At 39.6% G+C, this 12293-nt stretch overlaps 1 protein-coding gene across 4 annotated transcripts in view; it reads left to right on the top strand.

Annotated features, from left to right (window-relative positions):
- The window catches only part of SPIDR (scaffold protein involved in DNA repair), a 209100-nt gene that overhangs the window by 57030 nt on the left and 139777 nt on the right, over positions 1-12293 (top strand). For all 4 annotated transcript variants that reach the window (XM_040585563.1, XM_040585564.1, XM_040585565.1 and 1 more), the window contains exon 7: positions 10748-10848. In XM_040585563.1, coding sequence (XP_040441497.1) covers positions 10748-10848 — 101 coding nt within the window. The remainder of the gene's footprint in view (positions 1-10747; positions 10849-12293) is intronic.

Genomic DNA, 12293 nt, shown 5'->3' on the forward strand with positions numbered 1-12293 from the left:
GATCTGGCCCATGCATTCTCACTCGGACCATTTGGAACTGAACAGTAGGTGGAAGAGAGCTGAAAACCTCTGCTTCGCTGGGCTGTCTTTTTCCTGGCTGGTGCCTAGGAAAGCATGGGTTGGGCAGAGATGATGCAAGTGGTAGAGCTCCTGTCTTCCTATGTGAATTCCTGTGCAAGAAGTTCAACTCCAAATCCATATTAATTATACTTACTTCATGGAAGAGTCCTGATGTAAGTAGAATAGGTCTCTGTGCAGGTAGAATAGGCCTCTTATGGTTTTGTTTTTACTTTTAGGAAAACAAAAATTATTTCTATTTTAATCTCTTTTTGTTGTTTGAGACAACTGAAGCTATCTTCAAGCAGAGATAATATTTTAGCTTATATTTTCTGAAAAAATATTATACCTCTTCCAAATTTTTTCGGCACACTGCAATCTGCATTTATATTTGCATTACCTGTTTGCAGCTGTACTCTTGTTACCTCAATTGATACATTTTTCTATGCAGCCTCAAAGAAAACCCCCTAACATTACCACATGCCTCCCAAACCCCAACCAAGACTAAACAAAAACCCCAAACCAGCCGTTAGTGTCTGTGGAAAACTTGAGATAACTGTAGATTCATAGAATGGTTTGGGTTGGAAGGGACCTTAAAGGTCATCTCATTCCAATCCCCCTGCCATGGGCAGGGACACCTTCCACCAGACCACGTTGCTCCAAGCCCCATCCAGCCTGGCCCTGAACACTCCCAGGGATGGGGCATCCACAGCTTCTCTGGGCAACCTGTTCCGGTGTCTCGCCACCCTCACAGTCAAGAACTTCTTCCTAATATTTAATCTAAATCTATCACCTTTCAGCTTAAAACCATTCCCCCTTGTCCTGTCGCTACAGGCCCTTGTCAAAAAGTCCCTCTCAGCTTCCTTGCAGGCCCCCTTTAGGCACCGGCAGGCTGCCATAAGGTGTCCCCAGAGCCTTCTCTTCTCCAGGCTGAACAACTGTGATTCTCCCAACCTGTCTTCATAGGTCAGGGGACTGGAGCACCTCTCAGTCTTCCCGGCCCTCCTCTGGACTCACTCCAACGGGTCTATGCCCTTCTTATGTTGGGGGCCTCAGAGCTGAATGCAGTACTCCAGGTGAGGTCTTACGGGAGCAGAGTAGAGTAGACCTCCCTCGACCTGCTGGCCATGCGTCTTTTGATGCAGCCCAGCGTATGGTTGGCTTTCTGGGCTGCAAGCGTACATTGCTGGGTCAAGGTGAGCTTCTCATCCACCAACAGCCCAAAGCCCTTTCCCCTTACGGCTGCTTTCAATCTATTCACTACCCAGCCTGTTTTGATACTGGAAATTGTCCCAACCCACATGCAGGACATTGCACTTGGCCTTGTTGAACTTCATTGGGTTCACACAGGCCCACCTCTCAAGCCTGTCAAGGTCCCTCTGGATGGCATCCCTTCCCACCGGTGTTGTGACTGCAGCACTCAGCTGGTGTCATTATCAAACTCTCTGAGGGTGCACCCAGTCCCAGTGTCCGTGTTGCTGAGGAAGATAAACAGCACTGGTTCCAGCATGGACTCCTGAGGAGCGCCACCATCACTAGTCTTCACGTGGACAATGACCACGTTGACCACAACTCTTTTGAGTGTGAACATTACAACCAATTCCTTATCTACCAAGTCATCCATCCATCATATCCAAGTCTTTTCAGTTTAGAGACAAGGATGTTGTGCAGGGCAGTGTCAAATGCTTTACCCAAGTCCAGGTAGATGACATCATTGCTCTTCCCTCATCTACCAACACTCAACACCATTACAGAAGTTACTTTCTACTGTCCTCTTCTCTTGGAATCTTCCTGGTGCGAAAATGGAAATGGATAGTTGCTTGGATGGGAGGAAAGTGTATTGTTTGTTTGATCCTATTACAGATGTTATTTTCATATGCTACAAAAATCAAGATGTAACCAAAACAGCCGAAAACCTTCTGAAGTAAGCTAATTATGGATGATAAAAATGAATTCTGCTCATCCTAGTGTTAAAAATTTGAGTGTAAATTCAACACCTTTATGTGGAAATGAAATGAGAAACCCATCTATGTCCCCAAAAGAACATGCACATTATACAACGTCACTTATGATGAGTGAAATTTGAAGGAACATGTTGCAATCCTCCTGTTAGGAGTTAAGTGGGGTTTTGGAAAGTGATTAGCATCTGCAGGTGAGGAAGGCATGACAGAAGCTATTCCTCCCCCCTCACGTCTACTGACTGGTCTATTATTCTGTGTCCTTTTGCCAAATTCTCATATCTCTTCATGTATCCCCTGTAATGTTAGGTTTTGTTTTTAGAATTGTTCTAAATAAAGATTGTTCTTTCTAACACAGTCCACAGGGGAGAGCAGGTATTCTGTGTAGTGGTGTTTGTCCTTCAGGGATGTTGGTGGTCCCAGGCAGGTTCTGAAGCAACCTGAAAGGCAGTGCTGTAGAAGGTGCTAGTTTCTCATGCTAGTAGCAAAGTATCATTCTTTCATTCACAGCCATCAATACCACTGCTCCTGGACATCTTCACCTTAAACACTGGTTGTGTATACCATCTTGTGTAGCTACCTTCCTTTATTTAAACAAAATTGGTGACGGGTGGATGGAGTGGGAGTAGTGTAACTTTCCCAGGTACACTGAGAGATAAATGTCATTGTACTGTGCGTATGAGCTACTAAGAAAGTTGATAAGGAGGTGCTCCTAGTGGTATTTGATACTGAGGTGAATTGCCTTGGTGTCAAGAGGTCAAGAGCTGTTGGGTTTAGATGTTCCTGCCCTTTTATTCCACCACAAAGTTTCATTTTCTCAGCTTCAGTCAAAACTGCATGGGAAAATAATGCAAATGATTTGCAAACCTGAGGGGAGAGAGTATACGCTGCAAATAACAATTTTCAGGAAGCTCCTTTTCTTAGATTTGGAATTAATGTTAATGCTACAGGCTGAAATGTCTAAACTGCGCTAGTTGCAAGTCTCTCAAAGTTCCTTTGTGAAAGAAGGGACAAATAAAGAGTATTGAACATCTAAAAGTGTTTTATATAGGTTAAATAACAGCTCATTCAATATTTGTAAAGGAGAAAACTCAAAATGCATGCACTCAGCTTTTCTTGTCTACAAGTAAACAAGTAAACCTTTCCTAAAGGTTTTATTAGTTGTATGCTTTTTCTAGTAAGATTTTATTTCTATAAAAAAAAAGTCTGGGTTTTAATGCAGGAAATATATATCTTAAATTATATAATGTTAACCCTACTTCCAAATCTGTCACATTGTAAGAGCTTTTATTTGTGAAGAATAGATGCTTTAGCTTTTTGTTTGAATTTTTTTTATATATTTGAGTGGCTGTTTTTAGTTTACTAGTAAAATAAGATCTTAGGAAATTCTGTTTCATTATCTTATATCTACTTGTATGTAGACCATTTGCAGATCTGATCTGCTAAAATTAACTTTTGTTATCGAAAGAGGAGAAAATTACAGAATGTCCTGTTACTATGTGCAGTAAAATGAAACCCAGTTGTCACATGAGGCCAACTGAGGTCCTGAAAATAAAGGAAATTGCCAAGGGAGGAGGAGCTGGCACAATTGAAGGAGGCTTTTACTTTAAAATTGGGTCTGTTCTTTCTTACACCCTCACGCGACTTGTAGATGCATGTAACAGCAACAGACTAGCCCTTTTGACCGTCATATTCTTACGCTTATTTTAACTATTGGATTAAGTTTTCCTTGCTAGTGAATTTCTTGCTGGTTTAGAAGACTATAACTGAAAAATATCACAGCTGTGCTACAGATGTATCACTTGTAATCACTGGCAATGTAGACAGGCAAATTATTTTGCACTTTCTGAAAGTCAAAATGCCTTATTTCTAGTAAGTGTTGATGATTTCACTGGGCCAGATGCTTGATGTTAAAAGGAAAAAAAAACCACTTTTAGTAAAAAAAGTCCCAAACCACTTTTCTTAATATGGCAGATTTCTCCAATTTCACATGTAATCTATTTTACTGATCAGAATGGTCTAGCAGGGTACAGTTGTTCCCTATCAGAGAGAAATAATTTTGGTGCCTTTGGTCTGTTTAACCATGGAGCTTGCTTTTCTATGCAAGGTCTCTGCTCAGAAAAGGCAAAACCTTCAGAACTGAAGCGAAGGCTCTTCCCTTATCTTGTGGGGCATGGCTGTTCGCACATGAGAACTGGTCCACACAGAGTCATCATCTAAATTTTGTTACTCTATTCTGAGAAATTGTGCATGTGAGTCTGGCACTTGATTTTTAAATTTTTTTTATTTTTAATACTAGCCAGAAAGGGGATAACTTATTTCTGGGAAGACTCTCCTTCTTGAATCATCTTACTTCTGCTGAGAGCTTCTTCTGTAAGAGAAGTAGGACAACCTGAAATACTTCTTTTCTAATAAGGAGTCTTAAGAGCCAGAGAGCTGTGGTAAACTTTTCAGCTGTGGTTTGGTGGGGTTTTTATCAGTGGCTGTTAAGAAGAGGTGATCAATGTTTTGAAAACTATGAAAAGAGCAGGCCCCAAAAGCTTACCTATTTCCAAAGATGTTCCTAAATTATTTCAGGTATTTTCTGTGAGATAACTTGGGTAAATACAGGCATGGGAAAATCAATCACCTATTTCCCTGGGGCCATATGGGATGCAGAAACTGCTCACTCACCCTGTTCTCAGCAGCCACAATTGTAATCCCCCTTACATCTCTTCCTCTGTGCTGTCCAAGACAACTAGGACCTGGAAACCAAATTTCACAACACAAGAATGGTGAAGTTTTGGTGTCTATGACAAAGAATTATTTTGGATTTGCAGGAGTAATTGTGTTATAGTGTCCAGACATAACTTGCAAAAATTTAATTGTTAAAGGTGTTATTAAGGATGTTTCTAGTACACGCTGGTTGGAATTTACAGCTGAAGACAAGGTAAATTCTCTAGATGGTTACTTTAGTCTTTCAGCAACTGCGTTAGATACCTTGCGCTATGGGGACTCACAAAAATGGTATCTTTGTTCCAAATACGTTTTATGGAGGTGACTTCCTTCGTGGTACATTAGAAAAAGAGTGGTGAGAGACTACATGGACTCAAGAAGATTTTGGCTTATTGAACTCTTTTAAGAGAGGCTCCAGATCCTTGAATCCTTAAGACTCTAGAAGAGGCTCTCTAAGCATGTCTGCCTTGTTGATTTGGCTAGTGTGAAAAAGACACAACACCTCTCTGGATGGGTACAACAGATCAGAGTATTGAAATGTGAGCAGCTGTTGTGCAAGAAAATCCAGCATCCAGTTTACTAAATCACTGCACTGCCTGTCTACTCGGTATATTTTTGAAAAAAATATGGAGGGTCTTCTGTATTTTTGTGTTGGCAGATGCAGCTGGCCCTTGGTAGTTGTGTGTTAGAAATTATCAATTGTGTTAGAATACAGATCTTCCATTATCCTTTCATTTTAGTTGTGTACCTCAGATGCTGTTCATTTGACATGGAAATTTTGGGTCAGGAGAAACACTTGATTCCTTTCCAAGGGAAAGACCCCAGAACTTGTAGCAGAGTGTAATTGCTTGACAAGTTTTATAGGGAATTACAGTTATCACTGCCTACTTTAATCTTTGGTTGTTCTATCACGTAGGGAAAGAAATTGTGTTATGCTTTGATTCCAGAGAAGTATCCCACATTCAACAAAGAGAATAATGCCAGCAATGATGGTAATAGTGGTTCATCCAACATGAAACTTTATAAATCTAGTTGTTGAGTCAGAGCTTGAGTGGGGCTGATCTGTAAAGCTAACATTACTCTTTCTGATCCCTTGTTACTTTATGAAGTCAACGGCTTCTCTTCTGCACTGGAGAGGAGGTAGGCCTCTGTAGAGGAGGCTTGCGCTTGCGAGGCCAACATTCTTCAATCATGTCTTTCACGTGTACCCATGCTATTTAGTACCCTAAGGGAGCACTTGGTAGTGACTGTCGACATTCAGTGTTCCTTATTATTTTGCAGGTTGTAAACTAGCTGATAATAGCTTATGGGTTTGCAGGTTGACAAATTAAATGCCAGCATGCTTAGGAGTCCTTTTTAATTCATTAGCAAGTACGCTGTGGGCTGGAAATATGGAGCGGAGCATTGCAAAAGTCAGTTACTTGACCAGTGAACTTGGAAATGTGAGAGGAGTTCTGTCCTTGCTTTGAAAAGAGAGGAGGGAAATTGCTGAGTCCTGAGATGGGGATATACATTTGTGTAACTTAGAGTGTTTTGAAATACATGGTGTATATGAGGAGACATGTCAGTAATGAGATGCTTAAGTGTTCATTGTTCTTAAATTCAAATGAAGTCTGGAAAGGAGTAAACTTAGATGAATGAGGGCTTATTTTTGGTAAGTGCCATGCCAAATGAAAGCCTTAATAAATGAACATAGATCTCGAGAAAGATAGAAGATGACTTCAAAACACAGCCTGCTCACTAATGCTCTTTTCTTTTGTCCTGTCTGTCGGTCCTTCTCCCTCATTGGAATTGGAAGCTAGGGACCAGCAGCCTGAGAGTTACAGATCAGGCTCAGTGTTGCCTTTTGGTGATACTTGTTACATGGTGGCATAAAACTCTTCAGTCTTGCTGTTGAACTTTGTGGAAAGGGACAGTCACCAGAAAGTGAGCTTTTGAGTACATGCTACACTTTCTTGTGGTCATCAAAGCTGTCTTTCATGTTGATATTGTTGGACATGGACAGTAATGGCAATGTGGTGTTTTAAATACGGTATTTCAACAAGCTTAGATTTAGTACAAAAATAGGACACGGATTTCTGCTTGTTAAATCTGTCCACCCTCAGGGGTTTAAAGGAACAAAATAGTTGTACTGAAAGTTTCGTGATTAAAAATAAAAAGGTTGTGGGCAGTGGAGATTGTATCTGAGCAGTTTGGCTTCCCTAACGGCCTTTGCTTTAACAGTTTGCCAAGTGCATTCAGTTTGCTCATATTGAAACATTTTGGGGGCAAGTTTGAAGCGTTGGTCAGTAAAGTATGCATTTCAAATTACAGGTTTTGTTATTTAAATACAGTCTGTCAGTTTCCTTGATTACAGAAATTGTACATTACTAATTAAAATGTATTTGCCAATTATACACACATACACACACACAGAGATGTTGAGTTCGTCATGGAGGACAATTAAATGCATCATAAGGGCTAATCTCTGCAAAAGAGAGAACTGAATATCTTTTTCTAAACTTATTGAAATGGTTAGATGCATAAATAAATACAGACTGCAGATTAACCAAGACTGGTACTGTAGAATCCAGTCTCCACCCTTGATGGCAACAAACCTCTCCTTATCTGGCAAAACCAAGCCAAACAGTTTCTGGAGCTTGAAAAGCCAGGAAAGCTAGGGGATATTCTAGCTAGTGAATATTACCCATTTCTATCTTGTAATACCAAAATAAGCAAAAAGTTTCTTCCCTATGATAGAATCTATAGCAAAAAAAAATTGCTGTTAGTCCCAGTAAACCTAGTTACTACCAAAGACTGAATTTAAAAGCTCATTCAGTATTTAACAGTCCACAGATGTGCAGTTGGGAATAAAATAATAGTAATTTTCACCCTGTAGCTTTTTTCAAAACATGGGGTTGGTTCTTACACTGAAGCTGGCAACTGCTTAATAGCATGCTCTGCTTTGAGTAAGCTCTGTGTAACTCCATTTTATCTTTCATCTGCACAGCCAGGAGTGACTGACTGTATAGTTCAGTGTCTCACGGCACACAGAGAGGCATTTTTAAGTGTGGGCACCTGTACTGTATGAGAAGGAACTGGTAGTTTTCAAATGCCGTTGTCATCAAATCTGTTAGAATATGTAACAGAAAGCATGTTTTTCTTTGTTTATGTGCTCAAGCTAAAAAGGGGATTAATCCTCCTAGGTTTTGGGTGGTGGTTAAATGCCTTTGTTTCTACCTTTTAAAGGAAACACACCATAAACTCTCTCTCTTGTCATAGAAATTCCTTTTGTCCATGGCATGTCCTTGAATTTTATTTTCAAATTTCACAATATGAAACAGACATTACAAAAAAAGCATTTCCAATGTCCAGCTGAGAACTTTTCATAAATGCATTCTTGGTTAAATTTTATATTCTGCAACCAAGCAGATGTAGAATATTTTATGATGTTTTCTGTTTAAACTATTTTTAACTGCATTTGGAATGCAAATGGAAGGATGATAATAAGTATCAATAAATTTTATTAGCCCAAAGGGCTGCTAAGGAAAGGCACCGCTTTACTTTTCATGGACCTTTGTGATAACTATTATCCTAATACAGATGGTTAGCAAATTAGTAATGAAGTTATAAGCGCCAGTGAGACCCTCACTGGTAGGCGTATCAGGCCTGGAACAGGAATGGTGTATTCCTGTTGTGTGCAATAGCCACAAAACCAGGAACTTGAGTCCTTCATGCTACAGGCTGTTCCTGCCACAGGTGAAACAGTAGTGGGCTTACAGAAGAGTAGGAATTGTTTGACTGGACACAATTGTAGCCCTGATCAGGGAAAGGTGGGGGGAAATGAAGATGTGAACCAGTAATAGCTGCCCTCTTCTGCAGGTACCTTAAGATTTTCTAGCATTATTTGAACTATTTGAACTATTATTTGAACTAATATTGAATAATATTGATATATTTGAATATATCAATAGCATATATTGAAAAAAATAAATTTCTTTGACTGTTGTCTGTGGAAGGCGTGGAGTAGGGTTTTAGAACACTCCTGTTGAACAGTTTTCTTTCAGCAAAACAAGTTTTTGAGCTGCTAGCTGTATTGTGTATTGCTATAGTCCAACCACAGAGTTCAGCTGCAGGCTATACACGCAAGACTTAAGTAAGCAAGCTCAAAATGCATTTAACTGCTGCATTTCTAACCCTAGCTGAGCTGGCATCTACCTGTTCCATCACGGCTCATGTAGAGCACACAGCCAAGATGAATTACAAATGCATCTAAGAACAGTTTCCTGGCAAGAAGTCTTGCCCACGAGTGTTGTGGTGCTGTAATTGCTTGAGTGTTCAAGTTTGGGGGAAAACATGGATGAGCAGTGTTACTAGCAGAGTAAGTTATCCTGTATGAAGTTCTGTGCTTGACTGTGCTGCTTTTGGTACCAAAGCTTCCATTGCACTTCTCTGTATTAGTTGCCCCTGTGTCTAAAATGTCCATGTTGAAAGCAGGATTAAACAAGGCTGTTAAGCTTACCTGGAAGTTCACTGGAGCCCAGGACTTCCTAAATATTTGTTTGTTTTCCTCCTTAATATGGCAGGGTTTATATATAGCTTAAGTGTGTGTTCTCTATTTTGGGCGTTTGGGGAATTTTTCCTCCTCTGAAGAGAGTTTGAGTTTCTCTCTTCCGTGCCTGAAAGGAAGAGAGAAACTCACACCAGCCATAGAAGAGATGCAGTTATGTAAACTACAGAAATTTTATGGATCATTCTGGGTCAAATGTGGCTCTTGTATTTCAGAGTGTTCATTCTGTGATCTTTACTACTAAGGTGCTTAACCATGCCATCTGATAATTCTTGGGATAGTTTGCAAGTATATACTTGTCCATCAGAAATTCAGCTGAGACCGCTAATGACCTTTCATGTAACCTGTTGACTTGTCTGCAGGTGAAATTGCTTGGTAACTGCTAAAGAGATATTTTTTTTACATCCTGCCTGAAGTGCTGCTTAGCCTTTTTAGCTCCTTCTTGGTTTCTACAGGTGTGAGTCCTCCCAGTTTCACATTTGTAACGTGAGCTTTACCAATCTATTTTGCTTTTTTTTCTAAACCAAAATAGTCTATTCACATGTGCAAGTAATCATGAGGTGGTTGTATCTTATCTCTGCTGATTCCTAAACCAGTTTAACCCAAGGACACATTTTACCATAGCAAAAGTCTTCATTGATATACTGGATAGTGCTTGTTGTGGAAAAACGTACTCTATAAAGAAAGAACAAAGTAGGTTTTTATGCAAATAACTTCTTTGAAGCCAAAGAAAAATGCTCAAATACGCCCGTAGTAGTCCAGAGTTCTTTGTAAGTAGCCCAAAGACAGCTTCCAACACATTCGTCTTTTTGTTCTTAAAGTGAGAAATTATGTCTTCTGGCTTTGAATGCAGGTGTAGGAATTTCTTTAGTGTTACCTTAAATGTATTTGTACTAGATGCCACTCCTTTGCTCCTTACCTTGGGAATGCTAAATTAATTTCATCTTGGAGAGTGTTCAGACCACTGAAACTGCACACTTGACCCAGCTTGTGAAATGAATCATAGGGTCAAGTATGGGTAAAAGAATATTTTTGTGATCACTCCTTGCCAACAGACAAACAAATCTGTGAGGAAAAAAATCCCGACCTGTTATAACTGGTGGTTACATTGGTTTGTTTTGAATTCGCAATGGTCTGTAGTATCTATCAGGGTATGTGTATAAATGCAATGAAAAGTTGGGAACCTTCCGGTACAGTCCTTGTGTTGGAGACAGGACTGAAAATATGAAGGTTTTGGACACCCAGAATATGTTTTATTGTATGTATTGACCCTAAGCGTATGTTCTATTGGGAGTATATCCATTCGAAAATCAAAATTAAAGAGAACTACTCTGCAAAATTTAATTTTACCTTATGTTTCTGTCTCTAAGGGTCAAAACATACATATTCCATCTGTTCTATGGCTTGTCATTTGGCAAAACTGAATACCGATTCCTGGCAAAACTGAACATTCCTTTATCCTCTGCAGGGGTGGGCTAGCTGAGAGGTTATGTCGACTGCAGAACAGAGAAAGATCTGCCATTAGCTTTTGGAGGCATCAGTGTATTTCAGATGCTAAAATCCCCTCAGGTAAGAAACATTATACGTATACTATTCTGTGAAAGTACATACTTACATGTGTGTATTTATGGCCCACATTGGGGTACAAATGAACTTTATATTATTTGTGGGTTTTGCCTGACTTGAGTTGAATGCTGTCTTGATTGTCTTCTGACCTAATATTGCATTTCAGCGAAATACGATGGTTTATATAACATCTCAGTCATCAAAGTGTTTGAACGTTAGGGGTAAAGGACTTGTTTTAAATAGCGTCCATCTGGACTTTTCACAACTCCTTTGTTTCCAGCATCACCTAGGGAAATGGTGTTGCCAGCAGGTTGTAGGACAACTCAAGGTTTAATTTATGAGTGTGCATATGGGTTTTTTTGTTCTTGTTTCTTTATAGCCACCTTTTCCTCTTTCCATGTTCGTTTTTCTTTGGTTTGAAGTCATGGGTAAGTGCTGAAATTGTTAATGACAGCAAATATGGACAAACCGAATACAACCATGAAATGAGTGTGAAGCATGACTACAGTGGGCACTTAGAGAGAAACGGTGGGAGTTATGCACGTTAGTGACAAATGACTGATAGCACCTTCTTTCAGTAGTAGTTCTTGAGAGATAATGGTTTCATAGAGCTTAAGTGTAAAGAAATGTTTAGGCTTTTTTGTCAGTTTGTGTGTGTGTGTAGGTTACAAAATTTCAAGCATTTATTCTGTATTAAGCTGACTACTTGTTTCTGAGCACATATTAACTTCCATTTATTTTTCAGTCCTCTGGTCTTAATTTGAAAACATGCAGATCAGGAAGTCTATCACTTGTCTTGAGAGTTTGTCCTTAATTCCACTCCCAAATTTTTAAAAATGAGTTCTCTTCCAAATCTGAGTTTGTCTGGCCTCAGTTGCCCTCTTCAATTTCTTGTAAAGCCTTTCTCCATTAGATTAAAGAACTCTTTAGTATGTGGCATTTTCCCTTTCTGGCACTTGCATTGCAAAATCATGCTGCCTCATAATTTTCATAAACTAAACAGACTGAACTCTTTAAGGCTTTCTAAAGCATTTTTGCCAGTTTTCAAGTGATTTTCATGGCTTTTTATTGCACCCTTTCAAACTTTTCAACATGGTCTTAAGAACAAGCACAGCTGCTTTGTATTCCTCCAGTTTTGATGAGACTAAAACCATTGGCCAGGCCCAGTTCACTACTTAGCCTCCTGTATGTTCAAGGCCTCTAGTAAGTATATGAGTCTGGTCTGGCTTTGGTCACAGCATGATGCTGGGACTTCACATTGAATTGATTGTCCGATATGGTTTCATAACATCTGTAGCTGTTTTCTGAGATCCCATTTCCCACCAACTACCATTTATGTTTTGTCTACCTAAACAGAGGGAAGTATTTGTACTGTATCCAGGTCTGCTTCATTTGAGTATACCCAGCTAACACTGCAGTTCAGGTCATTGTGTATGTCACTCCTGTCC

The sequence above is a fragment of the Falco naumanni genome, chromosome 3 (genome assembly GCF_017639655.2).
Source record: "Falco naumanni isolate bFalNau1 chromosome 3, bFalNau1.pat, whole genome shotgun sequence".
NCBI classification, from domain to species: Eukaryota; Metazoa; Chordata; class Aves; order Falconiformes; family Falconidae; genus Falco; species Falco naumanni.